Source organism: Lampris incognitus, chromosome 21 (assembly GCF_029633865.1).
Source record: "Lampris incognitus isolate fLamInc1 chromosome 21, fLamInc1.hap2, whole genome shotgun sequence".
Classification (NCBI taxonomy): Eukaryota; Metazoa; Chordata; class Actinopteri; order Lampriformes; family Lampridae; genus Lampris; species Lampris incognitus.
Genome location: NC_079231.1, coordinates 261,841 through 283,858, shown reverse-complemented (window position 1 = coordinate 283,858; position 22,018 = coordinate 261,841). Strand labels below are relative to the sequence as shown.

Sequence of the window (22,018 nt, the reverse complement as noted above, 5' to 3'; positions counted from 1 at the left end):
CTCTCTGTCTCTTTCTCTCTGTCTGTCTGTCTGTCTGTCTGTCTGTCTGTCGGTCGGTCTCTGTCGCTCTGTCTTTTTCTGTCTGTCTCTGTCTCTATCTCTCTCTAACTCTCTGTCTCTTTCTGTCTGTCTCTCTCTCTGTCTGTCTCCGTCTCTCTCTCTGCCTCTCCCTCTAGGAGGTAGTCCAGAGTCAAGTGTTGGAGGCCAAAGTTTTCCATTCACCCTATGGAACTGGGGTTGCCATAGTAACAGGAGCCTCCCGCTTCACCCTGGCAACAAACATTGACGACCTAAAACTGAGGCGACTACCTGAGATTCCAGGTAGATTGTGTTTGTGTGTCTGTGATTTTGTGTGTTTTTGTGTTCAGCAGCTTTAGTGTTGTGACTGTGGGCAGGGAGACCTGTGGTGTACAGTAGTTTTTATGGACTGGCTCACGAATGTAACAGAGCAATTATTTTTATACAGTGAATAGCAATCTGAATAAGATGTAATTTAAACTCACATTGTTGTGTAACTTTCATCCAGCATGATGCTCTTACTGGTTACCATAGTAACGTAAAATAATGTAAATGAATTTACGTTCAAATACCATAGGGTGTGGCCTGACATGTAGACCAGTGTTCTTTGCATAAACGAGAGTAGTTAGCATGTAGAAAGGCTGACCATCTCACGGGGTGAGGGAGGAAGAATCCTCTAGGGCAGCGTTTCTCAAACTGTATGCCGCGGCACCCTGGTATGCCGTCTGACAGTGTCAGGGGTGCCGTGAAAAAATTTGCAAATCTAACATTTTCATATCAATTATCAAAAATTAAAATACTAATTTATTTTACAAAATGTTACTGAATAAATGAATGGATGAATAAATAAATGGATAAATAAATTCATTTCAGATAAATAAATAGCCTACATACTCATGAGAAACTGTCTCGCGTGCCCATTTCCCCTCCCACGTTACATACGGGTCAGTGCAGTGCGCGGTCACGTAAGGTCAGGGCATCGTTGTTATCATTTTACACGTCCTGACATTTTGATGCCGCTAAAACCCAAAACCAAGCCATGGATCGTTTCCTAAAAAGAAAAGTCCCACCAGAAGCTCCAACAGATGGGGATACTTCAACAGACACTGACAGTGAACCGGAGCCTTCTTCTAGCAACAACCGGCTTTTATCCTCCAGTTCGGAGTCCTCTGCACCCGTCGTACCACCGGGAGATGCTAATGTTAGTAAGGGCAAGGCTACTAGCAAGGGCAAGGCTAAAAAGACAAAGACAAAGATTTTACGATACCACGACAGCTACATTGCACTTGGCTTCATTAGTACCGATGATGCATGCCCTCTCCCGCTCTGCCTCGTATGTGGAAAGACACTGGCAAACCAAACTATGGTTCCCAACAAACTCAAACGACATCTGAAGCAAAAACACCCACACCTTAAAAACAAGGGGAAGGAGTACTTTGTTCGCCTTAAAACCCAGCAATCGCAGCAAGAGAAAGTCATGTGTAAAGCTGCCAAAGTATCCGAGAAGGCTCTGGAGGCCAGCTACCTCGTAGCAGAAATAGTAGCGAAAGCCAAGAAGCCCCACACAATCGCAGAGTCCGTCATAATACCTGCTTGCACGGCAATCGTTACCAAAATGCTTGGCCCACAAGCTGCCAAAGAAGTAGCCAAGGTCCCGCTGTCAGACTGCACAATAGCGAGGCGAATCAACAGCATGTCTGCCGATATTGAAGATGTCGTTTTGGATAAAATCAAGGCCAGTGGACATTTCTCCTTACCACTCGACGAGTCAACTGATGTGAGCGGGCACGCTCAGCTTTTAGCAAATGTTTGCTTTGTTGATGGGGGCCGTATTAGAGAGAACTTTTTATTTTGCAAACTGCTCCCCAACAACACTACAGGAGAAGAAATCTTCCGTGTGACAACTGAGTATCTTGACAAGGGTGGTTTGAGCTGGAAGAACTGTATCAGTATTTGCACCGACGGCGCGGCTGCAATGACGGGCAGTGCCAAAGGTTTCATTACCAGGGCCAAAGCGCAAAACCCTGATATACGAACAACCCACTGCTTCCTTCACCGAGAGGCACTTGTTGCTAAGACGCTACCAAAAGAACTTTCCGACGTACTGAACAAAGCAGTGGACATGGTTAATTACATCAAGGCGCGCCCGTTAAAGAGCCGCCTTTTTTCCATTCTTTGCGAGGAAATGGGAGCAGAGCATCAAAGCTTGTTGTTACACACGGCTGTCCGCTGGCTTTCACGGGGTAAAGTTTTGACCCGAGTGTACGAGTTAAGAGAAGAATTGAGGGCCTTCGTGATAGACGAGAAACCTGCATTTGCAGAGCTACTCGCAGACGAGCAGTGGTGCGCATATGGCTGACATATTTAAGCACATAAACGAGCTGAATATCAAAATGCAAGGTAGACAAGAAACCCTCCTCTCCTCATCTGACAAACTACGCGGCTTCAGGTCCAAGCTCACACTCTGGCGTTCCTTTGTAGACCAGGGCAGGCTGGATATGTTTCCCCTGTGCAATATGCATACAAACAACACCACATTGTCAGGCGTAATAGCCCAGCATCTGACCACTCTTGACGAGCGATTCAATCACTATTTTCCCTCTGAGTCATATGCTGAGTTTGACTGGGTCCGTGATCCTTGGAGTGCGCGTGCAATGGAAAGTGCAAAGGACTGCTCACTTCCAATACAGGAACAACTGATGGAGATCAGGGAAGATCGCACTTTGAAAATGAGATTTTGTGTTGTGGAACTGGACAGCTTTTGGATATCAGTGGGAAACGAGTACCCATTGGCTTCAAGATGCGCTGTTGCTATTTAACTACCCTTCTCCACAACCTATCTATGTGAACTGAGTTTTTCAAGCCTGACGTACATCAAGAACAGGTACAGGGAGCGACTAAGGACTGTGGACCAGGATCTACGTGTCTGCCTCTCATCCATCCCTACCAGGATAGGGCAGCTTTGTGCGTCTTCCCAGGCCCAAGTCTCTCATTGATGGTGAGTCACGCCCCCTCTCGGCCTCTCTCTCTCCCCTATGCACCCCTGGCTCTCAGTTGTGGCATATTTGTGCGTGAGTGTGTGTTCATGTGCACATGTAGGCCTATCTCACTTTTTAAATGCGGGTTGTGTGTGTGTGTGTGTGTGTGTGTGTGTGTGTGTGTGTGTGTGTGTACAGAGGCTGGATGGAAGAGTACAGATGGGAGTGTTCCTGCCATTTCTTTGTGTGAAGTTCCTGTCACTTCATTATGCTGGGAAGGGGGATGGCAGTTTGAAGGACTTATTTTGACACTTTATTTTTTATTCTGGAGGGATGTTATCTCTTTACCCACCTTATTATCTGTCTGCCTATCTGTTCATTGATACACGCCGTCCCCTAAAAATAAAAAAGGATATTTGCACTAATAGAGGGATGCAGTGTCGTTTTTAGCTATATTTTTACACTGGGGTGCCTTGAGATTTTAGGCACTTAAAAAGGGTGCCTTGGCTGAAAAAAGTTTGAGAAACACTGCTCTAGGGCAGTGATTCCCCTGGTGGACCATGGAGGTACTGCAGGTGGGTTGTGAGAGGTCATTTACAATAAATAAAAAAGAAGTTTGTAATTTTCAATTTTTTAGTTAAGTTTGAAATTACCATAAAATATTTATGATTAAATATTTGCATTTAAAAAAAAAAAAAAATAAAACAAAGCCAGGGGATTTAATTGTGTTGTGTTGTTTCCAGCATCTCCGTACATACGTGTCAGACTTTTCAAAGGTGGTAGATAAGGTTTGGTGTTTCCTAGAAGGATGTGGCTAAGGGTCAAGGCCTCCAGGTCAAGTGGTTCTCCTGACACTGTAGTGATGTGACGACTGTTTAGAATTGACTCCACCTCACACAAAAGAGTAGACAGGCCTTCATCATCCAGGGTTTGCTAATGCAAGACAGAGTGGAGCACTTGCCTCTCCATTCTAATTAGCCTTTCCCAAACTCCACCAAGATGGGATGCTGCTGGAGAGGTGAAGCTCCATCTCACAGCTTTTCTCAGCAGGTAATTTTCAACTTACCTTGATTTATTGCAGATAAGGCCTTCCTCAGCTCTCTTTCAGCACCAACGAGATGGATTCCATTGTCCAGTCTTTCTGCAAACAGATGAGTCAATCAAAGACAGGTGGAAAAAGCAGTACCAGGACCTTTTAAACTGGAACTCTAGCCCTGAGATGGATGCAGTCCAACAACTCCTTCAATAACCCTAACCTGAACAATAGCTAGTCCGTGATCACTGTTGTTCTCGATGTAAACCCTGTCTGTCATATTCCTGATGTCCAGTAGTGTTTGTCTGTCATAGCTAATGGCAGCCAACACAGATTTATAATTAAAATTAAGATATACAGGGCGTCCGGATAGCGTGGCAGTCTATTCTGTGGCCTACCAACAGAGGGATCGCCATTTCGAATCCCTGTGTTACCTCCGGCTTGGTCAGGGGTCCCTACAGGCACAATTGGCCATGTCTGCGGGTGGGCAGCCAGATGTGGGTATGTGTCCTGGTCACTACACTAGTGCCTCCTCTGGTCAGTCGGGGCACCTGTTTGGGGGGGAGGGGGAACTGGGGGGCATAGCGTGATCCTCCCACGCGCTATGTCCCCCTGGTGATACTCCTCACTGTCAGGTGAAAAGAAGCGGCCTGTGACTCATGTATGGGAGGAGGCATGTGGTAGTCTGCAGCCCTCCCCGGATCAGCAGACGGGGTGGAGCAGCCACCGGATGGCTCAGAAGAGTAGCGTAATTGGCCGGATACAATCGGGGAGAAAAAGGGGGGGGGAACACTTCACAAAAATAGTAAAGAGACAAAAAAACACTCATTTAAAGCAGAGCTAGAGCTACGGCAACCATTTTCAACAGCGCTGGAAGCTTCCAGTTCAAGCACAGGATTCTGTTGTCCAACAGACAATATCCAGCTCCATTTAGAATCCATTTCCAGAATCTGAAAATCAAAAATCGTTTAGCAGAGCTTTTTACTAATGTAGCGTCAGTTTTGTCAAGAGCACCTGATCTGTCCTCTGTCACTCGGATGGCTGAGTAGGAAAAGATTTGACCCGCTTTGCTTTGAAGACTGAGGAAGTTAGAAAAGAGGGAATGTCCAGCTGGAGGCAATGGTTGAAAAGTAAAGGTCTAGGTTTATTCCAGGTTTGCGTTACAGAGTTGTTTGTAAAGAACAAAAAATAACGGGATTGTTACTAAACAAACACACACTAGCAAAAGATGTCTCTGGCCTAGCTGTAAAAAGGTTTCTGCTCCTGATCAGCCAACACTCGAGCACTGACGGGGCCTCTTCCTACATCTAACTTCTCTGGGGCTGTAGAGGGCACTCAAACAGAGATGAACGGACACAGGTCAAAACCAAAACAGCCAAAATAAATGATGGAGAAGATGATTTCGAACTCAAAGGTGCCACTCCCACACATGCTGCCAGTCTTTCTTTATATCTGTTAGCAGAAAAGTAATTCCAGCTAATTGGCTTGTCATGATACAGATGACATGATACATGAACATCAACATGATGCCTGTTGGAATGACAGCCACATCCAGCTAACCATGACCAGAGTTGTGTTGATTGTGTATCTTCTGTTTTGTGTCCTGCAGCCCTGCAAGGGGCACCATCCTGCTGGGCTGTACTGACTCAGGATAGACAGACCAAGGTTCTGCTGGCCAATGGAACTGACCTTTTCATACTAGATAACACTTCCTGTACAGCTGTGGTAAGACACACACACACACACACACACACACACACACACACACACACACACACATATATATATATCTATATCTATATATATATATAGATATAGATAGATATATATCTCAACACAGATACAGGAAAAAAGTTTTCCTGTATCTGTGTTGAGCACTTATAACACCATTGACGGTTTCGGAGAAAAAACGATATATATATATTTATATATATATATAAAAATACGGATATAACTTCGTTAAAAGAAACACTCAACGGTAGGGAAAGTGCTCAACAAATAAGGAGCAAAATAATCCAGTGAGTCAAGTAAATTCTTTATGAGACAGTACAAGCGTGTTTCATGCCAGATGCAATCACCTAACCTGCTGATTTCTTATGGCATGAAACAGGCTTGTACTGACGGGGCGTCCGGATAGCGTGGCGGTCTATTCCGTTGCCTACCAACATGGGGATCACCACTTCAAATACCTGTGTTGCCTCCGGCTTCATCAGGTGTCTCTACAGACACAACTGGCCATGTCAGTGGGTGAGAAGCCGGATGTGGGTATGAGTCCTGGTCACTGCACTAGCACCTCCTCTGGTCAGTTGGGGTGCCTGTTCAGGGGGGAGGGGGCACTGGGGGGAGTAGTGTGATCCTTCCACGCGTTACGTCCCCCTGGTGACACTCCTCACTGTCAGGTGAAAAGAAGTGGCTGGTGACTCCACATGTATTGGAGGAGACGTGTGGTAGTCTGCAGCCCTCCCCGGATCAGCAGAGGGGGTGGAGCAGAGACCAGGATGGCTCGGGAACAGTGGCATAATTGGCCAAGTGCAATTGGGAAGGAAAAGGGGGAGAAAAAAAAATGAAAGGATAACAATTGTTAGGAGAAAGAGGGGAGGGAGCTGAATGAAGGGGTACATATGATGTAAAAGATGTGTGAGGCACCAGTTTCAGCATGTGGTAGACCAAATGGGCCAAAACCATGCCAAAATTACGTTTGAACTCAGGCTGATGTGTTAACGACGTTGCCTACTTGTTGTCCCAATAGTTTGTGCTGCCACTTATAAATCATAACTGTCATGGCACTGTGATTTCATGTGACCGTCACCTCTCCTGTGTTTTGGGGATTAGAGACATTAACATTTGTTATACCTTCTCATAATTTTGTTGTGCTAAAAACTAGAACATTTAGTTAATGTGGGCGTTACTGAATTGAAACTTTCCAGAGAAGATGTGGATCATAAAAAATATTAAATGTTGTGTAGTTAACTGCCTACGTTCTTCTTGCTAGCTTTTATTACATTTTGTAATGAGTTTGTAGGCAGGCCAAAGAGGAGGTTTATGGATTTGGTGAGGGAGGACATGCAGGTGGCTGGTGTGACAGAGGAAGACGCAGAAGACAGGAAGAGATGGAGACGGATGATCCGCTGTGGCGACCCCTAACGGGAGCAGCCGAAAGTAGTAGTAGTAGTAGTAATGAATTTGTAGACTTGAGCTTGTGTTGGGTTGACACTGTGCTGTGGTTCAGGTTAGTATGAAGGTTATTTAAATAGCTGTACAGTCCATGTGCCCGTGCTTTTTCTGTGTTGGATGAGCAAAACTAGAGATCTCACTGTTGCCTGTTGATGGTTCACAGATAGACACCCAGATTAAAGACCACATCAGCAAATAGACACCCATATTAAAGACCACATCAGCAGATAGACACCCAGATTAAAGACCACATCAGCAGATAGACACCCATATTAAAGACCACATCAGCAGATAGACACCCAGATTAAAGACCACATCAGCAGATAGACACAGATAGACACCCAGATTAAAGACCACATCAGCAGATAGAGACACCCAGATTAAAGACCAATCAGCAGGTAGACACCCAGATTAAAGACCACATCAGCAGATAGACACCCATATTAAAGACCACATCAGCAGATAGACACCCAGATTTAAGACCACGTCAGCAGATAGACACCCAGATTAAAGACCACATCAGCAGATAGAGACACCCAGATTAAAGACCAATCAGCAGGTAGACACCCAGATTAAAGACCACATCAGTAGATAGACACCCATATTAAAGACCACATCAGCAGATAGACACCCAGATTTAAGACCACATCAGCAGATAGACACCCAGATTAAAGACCACATCAGCAGACAGACACAGATTGACACACAGATTAAAGACCACATCAGCAGATAGAGACACCCAGATTAAAGACCAATCAGCAGGTAGACACAGATAGATACCCAGATTAAAGACCGCATCAACAGATAGACACCCAGATTCAAGACCACATCAGCAGATAGATACCCAGATTAAAGACCGCATCAACAGATAGACACCCAGATTAAAGACCACATCAGCAGATAGACACCCAGATTAAAGACCACATCAGCAGATAGACACCCAGATTAAAGACCTCATCAGCAGATAGACACCCAGATGAAAGACTACATCAGCAGATAGACACCCAGATGAAAGACCACATCAGCAGATAGTCACTCAGATGAAAGACCACATCAGCAGATAGACAACTAGATTAAAGACCACATCAACAGATAGACACCCAGATTAAAGACCGTATCAACAGATAGACACCCAGATTAAAGACCACATCAGCAGATAGACACAGATAGACACCCAGATTAAAGACCACATCAGCAGATAAATTCTACCACAAAACTTCGATGTAATGGTTTCTACTGTTGTGCTGTGTAATGTTAATGTGTATGTGTTGGTGTGTTATGTTTTGTGTGTGTGGATGTCTTATAGACTCCCCCTGGACTGAGTCCTCAAGTCAGCAGTATTGTCCACATGGCCGTGTCCTTCAGCTACAAATACCTGGCCTTGTTTACAGACACTGGACACCTGTGGACAGGATCTGCCCACCTTCAGGTAAACAGGAAGTCTGTCTGTCTTTCAATTGTCTTTCTGTGTCTGTTTACCTGACTATCTCTCTGTCTGTCTGCCGATCTTAGTATATAGGTTAGATCTCAGTATATAGGTTAGGTTAGTATATACGTATGTTAGATCTTAGTTTAAAGGTTAGGTTAGTATATAGGTTAGATCTTAGTATATATGTTACATTAGTATATAGGTTAAATCTTAGTATATAGGTTAGATCTTAATTTAAAGATTAGGTTAGTATATAGGTTAGATCTTAGTATATAGGTTAGCTCTTTGTCTTTAGGTTAGATCTTAGTATATAGGTTAGATCTTGGTATATAGGTTATGTCTTAGTATATAAGTTAGATCTTGGTATATAGGTTACGTCTTAGTTTAAAGGTTAGGTCAAAGCTTAGTTTACATGTTAGGTTAGTATATAGGTTAGTTTAAAGATAAGGTTAGTATATAGATCAGATCTTAGTTTAAAGGTTAGATTAGTATATAGGTTAGCTCTTGGTATATAGGTTAGATCTTAGTTTAAAGGTTAGGTTAGTATGTAGGTTAGATCTTAGTCTAAAGGTTAGGTTAATATATAGGTCAGATCTTAGTTTAAGGGTTAGGTTAATGTATATCTGAGATCTTGGTATATAGGTTAGATCTTAGTATATAGGTTAGGTCTTAGTTTAAAGGTTTGGTTGGTATATAGGTTAGATCTTAGTTTAAAGGTTAGGTTAGTTTTTAGGTTAGATCTTGAGATATTGGTTAAATCTTAGTTTAAAGGTTAGGTTAGTATATAGGCTAGATCTTAGTATATAGGTTATATCTTAGTGTAGAGGTTAGGTTGGGATATAGGTTAGCTGTTAGTATATAGGTTAGATCTTAGTTTAAAGGTTAGGTTAGTATGTAGGTTAGATCTTAATATATAGGTTAGATCTTAGGTTAGCCATGTAGCTGGTAGATATGCTTGGTTCACTATTGACACCGTGATTCACACATCAGTAGATCAATCCGCTCCTCGTCCTTCTACATCTGACACCTCACTGAAATCAGCAAAGCAGTTTGGATGCAAGGTGTGATAGGTAATGTAATTATCCCTTTCACACCGGCTAAAAAACCCGCTAACATCCGCCTTTGGTGGTCAATGTTACATTGACCAGAGGTGGATGTTAGCGGGTTTTTTGGCCAGTGTGAAAGGGGTATATGACATGTTTAAAAAAAAAAAAGGAAAGGCACGGGGTGAAAAGGTGTTGTTGGGAACGTTGTAAAATAGGTTTAGGTTAGACCAAGCAACCAGAGGCCAATGATGTATTTCTTTGAGGAGTAAACACTTTGAATTGAATAAAGAAACCATTTGCAGACACAGATCCACTCAGTGGTCATTTAGCTAGGCTGTTGGATGAACATGAACTTTCTTCTCTCTGCTCAGGATAAACTCAGTGAAGTGGACACCAAGGTCAGGACTCCACCAAAACAAATGGTCTGGTATGTATCACCTGTAAGAATGTCCTTGTGTCTGTCTGTCTTTCTGTTGGCCTCACTCTCTCCATCTCTTCAGGTGTCGTAGACCCAAGAGTCAGCAACCATCTGTGGTGTTAATGTGGGATCGGCTGCTCCTGGTGGCAGGAGTCTGTACTGACACCATTCAGTATCCTTTAAGCAATGTTCAGTTACAGAGCAGTATGGTCTAGTCTCGTTGACGGTCATATTCCTTTGTTCCTTTATTAGGATCCCCATTAGCACCATTGCCTGTTCTTCCTGGGGTCCACCACACACACACTCACAGATGATGACGAGATCATGATGTTATAGCATATAGATTATTGATTATAGATTATACAGTATAGTTTATTGATTACATATTATACAGTACAAATTATTGATTATACAGTATAGATTGTACAGTATAGATTATTGATTGTAGACTATACAGTATAGTTTATTGATTATAGATTATACAGTATAGATTCTTGATTGTAGATTGTACAGTATAGTTTATTGATTATACAGTATAGATTATTGATTATAGATTATACAGTACAGGTTGGGGACCCCTGGTGTACTGACAGTCATATTGTGAAATTAGTTATCGAACAATGTTCAGTGGAAGTCGTATGGTTTAGTTAACAGTGTCTGAGTAATTCAACTAGCAGCATGAGTACAAATCAAAAACTATAAAAGAGTTAAACCAATTGACCTAGCTGTGTTTCTTTTCAGTAGTGGTAGTAAATTCATAAACAGACGGTTGGTTGGATCCAGATCAGGCTCCTCCCCCGACCCGTGGTTGTGTTTTGACCCTTGACCCCTAGGGCAGGTATCCTCTGGATGAAGAGTGTGTGTGTGTTGGGGAGTTGGATGGAGTGCGGCTCATAGGAGGCTCTCGTCATGAGCTCTTGCAGGAGGTGCCAGCTGTCTGTGAGGAGATCTTCAAGATTGCCTCCATGGCCCCAGGAGCACTGCTACTGGAGGCCCATAAGGAGTATGAGGTCTGTCTGCACACCCGTCTCTCTGTCAGCGCATGTGTCTGTCTGTCTGCACCTGTGTACAAAATGTTGTCAACTCAATTCCCACTCAGCAGCTGTGTGTGTGTGTATGTGTGTATGTGCAGAAGTCCAGTCAGAAGGCAGATGAGTACCTGAGGGAGATCAAGGAGCAAAGCATGCTGGGAGAGGCTGTTCGACAGTGTGTGGAGGCAGCGGGACACGAACAAGACTCACAAACTCAGAAGGCTCTGCTCAGGGTCAGTACACAGTTTTCTAGAACTTGGTGGCACAAACTGGCTCAACTGACTGACAAAAGGAGTCCAAAATTAAAATACAAAAAATTACATTCACATTAACTTGGCTAAGAAAAGATCACGACAGTAGTACACTTTACTTATACTGCACCTTTCTGAACAGCGTCAAAAGGTGCCGCACACAACAGCATAAAATAATGCACATACTTATACTGCGCCTTTCTGAACAGCATCACAAGGTGCCGCACACAACAGCATAAAATAATGCACATATTTATACTGCACCTTTCTGAACAGCATCACAAGGTGCCGCACACAACAGTATAAAATAATGCACATATTTATACTGCACCTTTCTGGACAGCATCACAAGGTGCCGCACACAACAACATAAAATAATGCACATATTTATACTGCACCTTTCTGAACAGCATCACAAGGTGCCGTATACAACAGCATAAAATAATGCACATACTTGTACTTCACCTTTCTGAACAGCTTCACAAGTCGCCATACACAACAACATAAAATAATGCACATATTTATACTGCACCTTTCTGAACAGTGTGAAGTAGAAAGGGCTTGGGGCATCCTGACAGACGACTTATGAGGTGAGGGTGAGGTAGAAAGGGCTTGGGGCGTCCTGACGGACGACCTAGGTGAGGGTAAGGTAGAAAGGACTTAGGGTGTCCTGACGGACGACCAAGGTGAGGATGAGATAGATAGGGCTTGGGGCATCCTGCTGGACGACCTAGGTGAGGGTGAGATAGAAAGGGCTTGGGGCGTCCTGACGGACGGCGTAGGAGGTGAGGTTGAGGTAGAAAGGGCTTGGAGTGTCCTGACGGACAACCTAGGTGAGGGTGAGATAGAAAGGGCTTGGGGCATCCTGACAGACGACTTATGAGGTCAGGGTGAGGTAGAAAGGGCTTGGGGCGTCCTGACAGACGACTTATGAGGTCAGGGTGAGGTAGAAAGGGCTTGGGGCGTCCTGACGGACGACCCAGGTGAGGGTAAGGTAGAAAGGGCTTGGGGTGTCCTGACGGACGACCTAGGTGAAGATGAGATAGAAAGGGCTTGGGGCGTCCTGCTGTACGACCTAGGTGAGGGTGAGATAGAAAGGGCTTGGGGCGTCCTGACGGACGACGTAGGAGGTGAGGTTGAGGTAGAAAGGGCTTGGAGTGTCCTGACGGACAACCTAGGTGAGGGTGAGATAGAAAGGGCTTGGGGCGTACTGACAGACGACCTAGGTAAGCGTGAGGTAGAAAGGGCTTGGGGCGTCCTGACGGATGACCTAGGTCAGGGTGAGGTAGAAACGGCTTGGGGCGTCCTGATGGACGACCTAGGGGAGGGTTAGGTAGAAAGGGCCTGGGGTGTCTTGACGGACGACCGAGGTAAGCGTGAGGTAGAAAGGGCTTGGGGCGTCCTGACAGATGACCTAGGTGAGGTTGAGGTAGAAAGGGCTTGGGGCGTCCTGACAGATGACCTAGGTGAGGTTGAGTTAGAAAGGGCTTGGGGCATCCTGACAGGCGACCTAGGTGAGGGTGAGGTAGAAATGGCTTGGGGCGTCCTGACGGACGACCTAGGGGAGGGTGAGGTAGAAAGGGCTTGGGGTGTCTTGACGGACGACCGAGGTGAGGGTGAGGTAGAAAGGGCTTGGGGCGTCCTGACAGATGACCTAGGTGAGGGTGAGGTAGAAAGGGCTTGGGGCACCCTGACGGACACCCTAGATTAGGGTGAGATAGGAAGGGCTTGTGCTGCTTGGGGGCTTGTATGTGGATGGGTCAGTTGCCAGCTTCGATCAATTGTGCACCACTATCAAACTAAACAACTCAGACCTTTTTAGTTACCTTCAACTATGGGACTTTGCAAGGACTCATTCTTCGATCTTCCCTCAAATTCCATCTGCCACTGGCACAGATCACATACTCATGGCTGGTACTTTAACCAAGGGACATGTCTCTTACCTTTATCACCGTTTACTATCTACAAACGAATTGATTTTAGAGAAAATTAGAGCAAACTGGGAGAGCGAGTTACAGACTACTTTCTCCGATCAATTCTGGGAAGAAGCCCTAAAAACTGTAAACTTGACCTGCTCTGGTGCCCAGCTTAGCCTTATCCAGTTTAAGGCGCTTCACAGACTCCACTATAGTAAGGCAAATTTACCCAGATACAATCGAAGATAAATTCAATAGATGCTCGTTTTGTCTGTGTGATCTAACACATATGCTCTGGTCGTGTCCCAAATTATTTAGGCTTTGGGAGTCTTTTTTTCAGTGTAGTCCCCGAAATAACACAGACTCAAATTTCACCATCTCCTCACATAGCCATTTTTGGAAGACCAACAGGAGACAACATCACAACCAATATTCAAACTAACGTTATTGCCTTTACCTCCCTAATTGCTATGGAAATCCTCTCTACGGCCATTATTTAAATCCTGGATACGCGATGTAATGTCTTTCTTGAAGTTGGAAATAATTAAATTCTCTATGAGGGGTTTCACTGACAGATTCTTTCCCCATTGGCAACCATTAATCAGTTATTTTGAGCGACTGCCTGCCAGCGAAACGTCATCGTGGAGGTGTGTTGTGGTCCTGTCTGCAACATGTGGGAGCCTTGCTGCCTGTTTGCCACCCAGCCCCTCTTTAAGGGGACTCATGCATTGTTAATGTGGTTATATGTATGCTCTCGGGTGTACATACCCTAACCGCAGGTCCCAGACTATGTTTGGGACTCTCAGCAGTACTGCAACAGTCATGGTGCAATTAACCACTGCTTTTATTCATTGTATTTATTTACTTTTTCCCCCTGCCTTCATGAGTATAACTTATACCGATACTTATATACACTACCGTTCAAAAGTTTGGGATCACCCAAACAATTTCGTGTTTTCCATGAAAAGTCACACTTATTCACCACCATATGTTGTGAAATGAATAGAAAATAGAGTCAAGACATTGACAAGGTTAGAAATAATGATTTGTATTTGAAATAAGATTTTTTTTACATCAAACTTTGCTTTCGTCAAAGAATCCTCCATTTGCAGCAATTACAGCATTGCAGACCTTTGGCATTCTAGCTGTTAATTTGTTGAGGTAATCTGGAGAAATTGCACCCCACGCTTCCAGAAGCAGCTCCCACAAGTTGGATTGGTTGGATGGGCACTTCTTTGAGCAGATTGAGTTTCTGGAGCATCACATTTGTGGGGTCAATTAAACGCTCAAAATGGCCAGAAAAAGAGAACTTTCATCTGAAACTCGACAGTCTATTCTTGTTCTTAGAAATGAAGGCTATTCCATGCGAGAAATTGCTAAGAAATTGAAGATTTCCTACACCGGTGTGTACTACTCCCTTCAGAGGACAGCACAAACAGGCTCTAACCAGAGTAGAAAAAGAAGTGGGAGGCCGCGTTGCACAACTGAGCAAGAAGATAAGTACATTAGAGTCTCTAGTTTGAGAAACAGACGCCTCACAGGTCCCCAACTGGCATCTTCATTAAATAGTACCTGTTAGAGCCTGTTTGTGCTGTCCTCTGAAGGGAGTAGTACACACCGGTGTAGGAAATCTTCAATTTCTTAGCAATTTCTCGCATGGAATAGCCTTCATTTCTAAGAACAAGAATAGACTGTCGAGTTTCAGATGAAAGTTCTCTTTTTCTGGCCATTTTGAGCGTTTAATTGACCCCACAAATGTGATGCTCCAGAAACTCAATCTGCTCAAAGAAGTGCCCATCCAACCAATCCAACTTGTGGGAGCTGCTTCTGGAAGCGTGGGGTGCAATTTCTCCAGATTACCTCAACAAATTAACAGCTAGAATGCCAAAGGTCTGCAATGCTGTAATTGCTGCAAATGGAGGATTCTTTGACGAAAGCAAAGTTTGATGTAAAAAAAATCTTATTTCAAATACAAATCATTATTTCTAACCTTGTCAATGTCTTGACTCTATTTTCTATTCATTTCACAACATATGGTGGTGAATAAGTGTGACTTTTCATGGAAAACACGAAATTGTTTGGGTGATCCCAAACTTTTGAACGGTAGTGTACATCTCTATTTTTATACTGAATTGTAGTGTTCTATTATTTATTTAATTTTAGTTACTGTAATTTCCGTCTTTATTTATACTACTGTAGTAATTTATTTGCTGTGGAAGAGGCCTGCAGGATGGGGTGTAAGGTAGGGGGTTAAGGGTGTTTTGGGTTGGGAAGAAAATGAAAAAACTGAAAATGCCCTGTGTATGACCTTTTTTATTTTTGTACAACATATTGCTGCATTTTCTTTAATAAAGTATTGTTAAAAAATAAATAAAGACCAGTCCGTGGTGGTGTAGCGGTCTAAGCATCGGCTTTGTGTCGATGCAGTTGCCCACTGTGGACTGGGGTTCGCGCCCCGGTCTCGTCAGATCCGACTATGGCCGGACTCGATGAAGCAGCAATCATTGGCAACGCTGTCTTCGGGAGGGGGGCGGAGTCGGCTTGTGTTCGTCACATGAATGCGTCTCTGTGTGTGTTGGAAAAAACAGTGGTTCGGCCTGGAGTTGCCTTGTCACGAAAGTGGGGAGGCGTCTCCTTCGAGACTGCCGGCCGGAGAGATGCAGTTGACGAACGCATGCAGTACGAGGGTGGGTGTTTGAATTAGAATAGGGATCGGTTGGCCACTAAATTGGGAGAAAAAAGGGAAAAATCAGAAATACATTTAAAAATAAATAAATAAAGACCTATAATAATTTAGAGCGGTCTTACCAACTCTTATTTTGTTTGTATCAGTGATATTGGTTTGAATCCAGTCAGTTTACACGTCAACCCTACTTTCTGAAATGTGTCCTGTGATACTGCTTGATATACTGTTAAATAGATCAGCTTGTAAATAATGTGCATGTGGAGTAGTGCTGACCTTGACAAAGACAAAGTGGCCATGGATAAGGAAATGAGGCATCTGTGTGCAGGTCAAACATACAAGGCGTACCAGCACAGAACTGCTTTGTTCACAAGATGTACCAACACATGTGCTGGAAAACAACAGTATTTTTCAATGCATCTTGACTCAAAACAGTTAAAACCTCACGCTACTGGAATTCCTGCCAGTACCAGTGGGAAGGAGAAACCATCAGGCCTGAGCACATCAGCATCACACCAGACACACTGCATTGCTTCATGGCATCATGGCATGATGTGATGGCAAACTGTCTTCACATCATCCTCATCATTACCATTGCTTCCATTAAATATATAAATTGAAAAAAGGCCGCAAGTCTAATCGCTGCTAACAAATATTTTTGAGTATTTTTAAATACAAAATACTGCCCCTAGAAGTAACAAATCACATCCTATTTTTTCTAGACTGATCAAATAAGGATTACAAAATACACTAAAGTCAGTCAAGTGAGACTGAAGAGGTCACTTAGATGGGTGATGAAATGTTTCCCTCTATAAACGTTGTGTCCAGATTACCTGATTCAACTTTCTGGGATTTCCTTATCTGGATTATTGAGCATGCATCAAGACAATTATCATTGTTAATGATATTGTATAATGATGGATTACATTTATACAGCGCTTTTCTAGACACCCAGAGCACTTCACATTGAAGGGGGTAACTGACTTCTCTGACTATCCACTTCTTTACCAACCTCTTCCTCTGTATACTTTGCTGTACTTTCTCATTCCACCACCAAGTCTCCTTGTCTTCATTCCTCTATCCGGATGACACACCAAGTACCTTCCTAGCTGTCCCCCTCACTATTTCTGCAGTAGTTGCTCAGCCATTTGGCAACTCTTCACTACTACCCAGTGCCTGTCTTACCTCCTCCCTGAACTCCACACAACAGTCTTCCTCTTCAACTTCCACCATTTGATCCTTAGCTCTGCCTTCATTTGCTTCCTCTCCTTGGTCTCTAAAGTCATCCTACAGACCACCATCCGATGCTGCCTAGCAACGTTCTCCCCTGTCACCACCTTGCAGTCTCCAATCCCTTTCAGATCGCGCCTCCTACATAAGATATAGTCCACCTGTGTGCACTTTCCTCCACTCTTGTATGTCACCCTGTGTTCCTCCCTCTTCTTGAAAGATATGTTCACCTCACACCATCTTTCCTCCCACATTCCTCTCCTTGACACCATACCTGCCCATCACCTCCTCATCACCTCTGTGTGTAGCGTGGAGGTTGGGGACAGTACCTGTGGAGTGGCAGACTGGGGTGGTGGTTCCCATATTTAAAAAAGGGGACCGGAGGGTGTGCTCCAATTATCAGGGCATCGCACTGCTCAGCCTCCCTGGGAAAGTTTACTCTGGGGTGCTGGAAAGGAGGCACCGACCGATTGTCAAACCTCAGATCCAGGAGGAACAATGCAGATAATGTCCTGGCTGTGGAACAACGGACGAGTTCTTTACCTTTACAGAAGTGCTGAGGGAGGCATGGGAGTGTGACCAGCCAGTGTACATGTGTTTTGTGGACTTGGAGAAGGTTTACGATCATGTATCCCGGCGTACCTCAACCTATGCCGGATGCTCTTCCTGACGCAACCCTTCCCATTTATCCGGGCTTTGGGCCGGCACTAAGAATGCACTGGTTTGTGCATCCTCAGTGGCTGGGTTGTAAATGTTAACATGACACTTGAAAAACAAAGGTAAATGGCTGATTAAGGTTTCTGACAGCATTTCCATATCCACAGTTCCACATGTGTTTCAATCAACCGGTGCCGTGGAAGTAATAATGTGATATACAGGGCTATACTTTCTGCAAGTTGCAGGGGGTGCCCACCAGGTGGTGTAATTTCGCTTAAATATGTACAAAAAAAAAATCTTAAATGGAATTTGGCTCTAACAGCCAGGCTAAACTAAGCTAGCTCTGTCCCTTTGTCTGTCCCTAAATGTAGAGGAAGATGATGATAACACATTGGTTAAAGAACATGAAATAAATAATCAGTTTAAATCAAGCCTAAATAAATGATAAAAATCATTAGCATGCATCACGAAGAACACCACACAAATAAAAACATTTAACATATGTCACATTATGAACAGGAATTATGTCAAATCTAATATTAAAGTATGTTATCTAAAGGTCCAGACTGGTTTACCAAAGTAATTATTTCCTTTGTCCACCAGGCGGCGTCATTTGGAAAATGTTTCCTGAACACCTTCAGTCCAGACACCTTTGTCTCCATCTGCAGAGATCTGAGAGTCCTGAATGCTGTGAGAAATTACACTGTGGGAATGCCGCTCACACACACACAGTATCCTTTGAAATTATATCTTAAATATGTGTGTGTGTGTGTGTGTGTGTGTGTGTGTGTGTGTGTGTGTGTATATATATTTTTTTTTTTGTGTATATAGTGTGCACTAATACCACCAGACCTAGGAACAGTTTTTTTCCCACAGGCCACCTCTGTCATGAACACTTAACAGCATGGTGGACATTTATTATACAAATATGACACTTTGAAAATAGCCGCCTCAGGTCATGATGTGCAATACAAATATATATACACATAAAACTTCTGTTCTGGTTACAAATTATTACTGTTATCGTTGTAATTGTAACATAAGTATATAATAAAATATATAATTAGATAATAGATAAATATACAGTATATACTTTTAGTATTTAAGCTAATATAATGAACGTATATAACATGTAAACATAATACATTACGAGGTTACAATATTAGTATATAATATAATGTACAAGCAATATAACATACAAGCAGAAGTTATTTGTTATGCAACCATAACAAAATTCTGTATAGTAGTGACATACCTGTTGTGTATATATACTTAGTACCTCCAATATCCTATTTATTCCACTTATGTCTTCTGTTGTTATTTTTTTCCGAGTTATACACTCACTCGCCACTTTATTAGGTACACCTTCCTAGTACCGGGTTGGACCCCCTTTTGCCTTCAGAACTGCCTTAATCCTTCGTGGCATAGATTCAACAAGGTACTGGAACCATTCCTCAGAGAGTTTGGTCCATATTGACATGATAGCATCACACAGTTGCTGCAGATTTGTCGGCTGCACATCCATGATGCGAATCTCCCGGTCCACCACGTCCCAAAGGTGCTCTATTGGATTGAGATCTGGTGACTGTGGAGGCCATTTGAGTACAGTGAACTCATTGTCATGTTCAAGAAACCAGTCTGAGATGATTCGAGCTTTATGACATGGCGCGTTATCCTGCTGGAAGTAGCCATCAGAAGATGGGAACACTGTGGTCATAAAGGGATGGACATGGTCAGCAACAATACTCAGGTAGGCTGTGGCGTTGACACGATGCTCAATTGGTACTAAGGGGCCCAAAGTGTGCCAAGAAAATATCCCCCACACCATTACACCACCACCACCAGCCTGAACCGTTGATACAAGGCAGGATGGATCCATGCTTTCATGTTGTTGACGCCAAATTCTGACCCTACCATCCGAATGTCGCAGCAGAAATCGAGACTCATCAGACCAGGCAACGTTTTTCCAATCTTCTATTGTCCAATTTTGGTGAGCCTGTGCGAATTGTAGCCTCAGTTTCCTGTTCTTAGCTGACAGGAGTGGCACCCGGTGTGGTCTTCTGCTGCTGTAGCCCATCTGCCTCAAGGTTGGACGTGTTGTGCGTTCAGAGATGCTCTTCTGCATACCTCGGTTGTAATGAGTGGTTATTGGAGTTACTGTTGCCTTTCTATCAGCTCGAACCAGTCTGGCCATTCTCCTCTGACCTCTGGCATCAACAAGGCATTTTCGCCCACAGAACTGCCACTCACTGGATATTTTCTCTTTTTCGGACCATTCTCTGTAAACCCTAGAGATGGTTGTGCGTGAAAATCCCAGTAGATCAGCAGTTTCTGAAATACTCAGACCAGCCCGTCTGGCACCAACAACCATGCCACGTTCAAAGTCACTTAAATCACCTTTCTTCCCCATTCTGATGCTCGGTTTGAACTGCAGCAGATCGTCTTGACCATGTCTACATGCCTAAATGCATTGAGTTGCTGCCATGTGATTGGCTGATTAGAAATTTGCGTTAACGAGCAGTTGGACAGGTGTGCCTAATAAAGTGGCCGGTGAGTGTATGTGCAAGTACTAGAAGCTGCGGTAGACCAGAGTCGGCTTCCTCATATGCATAAGCATATGGGCAAGCTGGGCAAGGGTGTGAAGAAGTGGTTGAGGATGTGATTTGGGCCTTTGTGGTAACTCGCTCCTTTATGAGTCTGCTTGTTTTCAGCAGCACGGTGAAGGTCATGGTTGTAGTGCCCAGCACCCTCACGGACAGCCAGTCTCCAGGCCTCCCTGTGTTTTGCTGCTTGTTCCCAGGTGTTAAGGTTGATGCCAAACCTTTTGACGTGGGCCTTGATGTCTTTATATCACTTTTGTCCTCCTGGGGCACGGTGTCCTGTCACGAGCTGAGAGTAAAGAACTTGTTTCAGGAGGCGAGAGTCAGACATGTGGAGGACATGGCCGGTCCATCTCAGCTGATTTTGTGTGATGGTGGCAGTTATAGTAGACATGTTGGCCTCCTCAAGGATGCTGATGTTGGTGCACTTATCCTCCCAGCTGATCTTAAGGATCTTCCTGAGGCGGAAGAGACTTTCCCTCCATACTCATATCCCATCAGAGTCAAAACGCCTTAAGAGGGCCTTAATATTGGAAGTCAGTGTTGTGACTTGTGATCTGTTTCATCATTTTGTGACTGTGTTAATGGTTGTGTTTGTGCTGTTGTACTGAGGGGAGATCTGTACTGGACTTTGGTGAGAACATTGTTCAGGTCAGCATAGAAGGTCTCCTTTATTTCATCTTGTGAGTCAAGTGTTGGATCGTATGCACTGGTGACAGTGACGCATTGGTTATTTACAAGTGCCAGTTGTGTTGTCATCAGGCGTTCATTGATGCACAGAAGAAGCTCTGCGATGTGGTGAATGAGGCTGTTTTTGATGGCAAAGCCCACACCATGGATCCTCGGCTCATCAGCTGCTTTTCCTTTCCAGAAGAAAGTGGAACCACCCTTCTCTTCTTTCAGCTGCCCTTGGTTGGTCAATTGGGTGTCAGAGAGTTCAGCAATATCAATCCGGAATCTTCTCAGCTCTCGGGCAATGATGGCAGTATGCTGTTCTGGTCTATTTCCGGATTGATTGTCCATGAGGGTTTGTATGTTCCAGGCTCCCAAAATATATGTTTTGTTTTTCTGACCGCATGGTTGTGATCCCTGTGGAAGCGGTGGTCCAGACAGGATGTATGAAGCAGACTATATTTAGGGCACCTTTTTTAGCCCCTTCACCAACTGGGCAGAGCGGATCCTAAATAGGGCTGCTAGGTTGTGGGTGCAACAGCCAAGAAGCCCCTCTGTCTCAGTCCCAGGGTTTAGTGACTGATCATACACCCACTGCCTGTGTGCCAGGTTGTGGCTACCGGGTGCTGACTTTACTGTGCTGCCCCTGTCACCTTTTCCTGATCGCGACAAGGTTTTATGGCTTGATCCTTGTGGGAGGACATCTGCACGTGATAGCTTTTTATGTGGAGAGGTTGATGCGCCTGCAGCCACCACACAGTCCTTGGCAGGGGGTGGCCAGAGTCCAATGGCATGGAGAATCAAGACAATTGAGGACCACCTTCTGTTGCAGCCTTCATCCACCTTCACTGGCATTGTGACCTGGAGACATCTTCCACCAGT

At 44.1% G+C, this 22,018-nt stretch overlaps 1 protein-coding gene across 2 annotated transcripts in view; it reads left to right on the top strand.

Annotated features, from left to right (window-relative positions):
• Positions 1-22,018, top strand: part of vps16 (VPS16 core subunit of CORVET and HOPS complexes) — a 97,899-nt gene that overhangs the window by 26,991 nt on the left and 48,890 nt on the right. The window contains exons 5-12 of one of the 2 annotated variants that reach the window (XM_056300983.1): positions 177-321; positions 5,639-5,754; positions 8,510-8,632; positions 10,050-10,105; positions 10,179-10,268; positions 10,935-11,106; positions 11,229-11,360; positions 18,468-18,595. In XM_056300983.1, coding sequence (XP_056156958.1) covers positions 177-321; positions 5,639-5,754; positions 8,510-8,632; positions 10,050-10,105; positions 10,179-10,268; positions 10,935-11,106; positions 11,229-11,360; positions 18,468-18,595 — 962 coding nt within the window. The remainder of the gene's footprint in view (positions 1-176; positions 322-5,638; positions 5,755-8,509; positions 8,633-10,049; positions 10,106-10,178; positions 10,269-10,934; positions 11,107-11,228; positions 11,361-18,467; positions 18,596-22,018) is intronic. The other variant, XM_056300984.1, reaches the window with a different exon arrangement.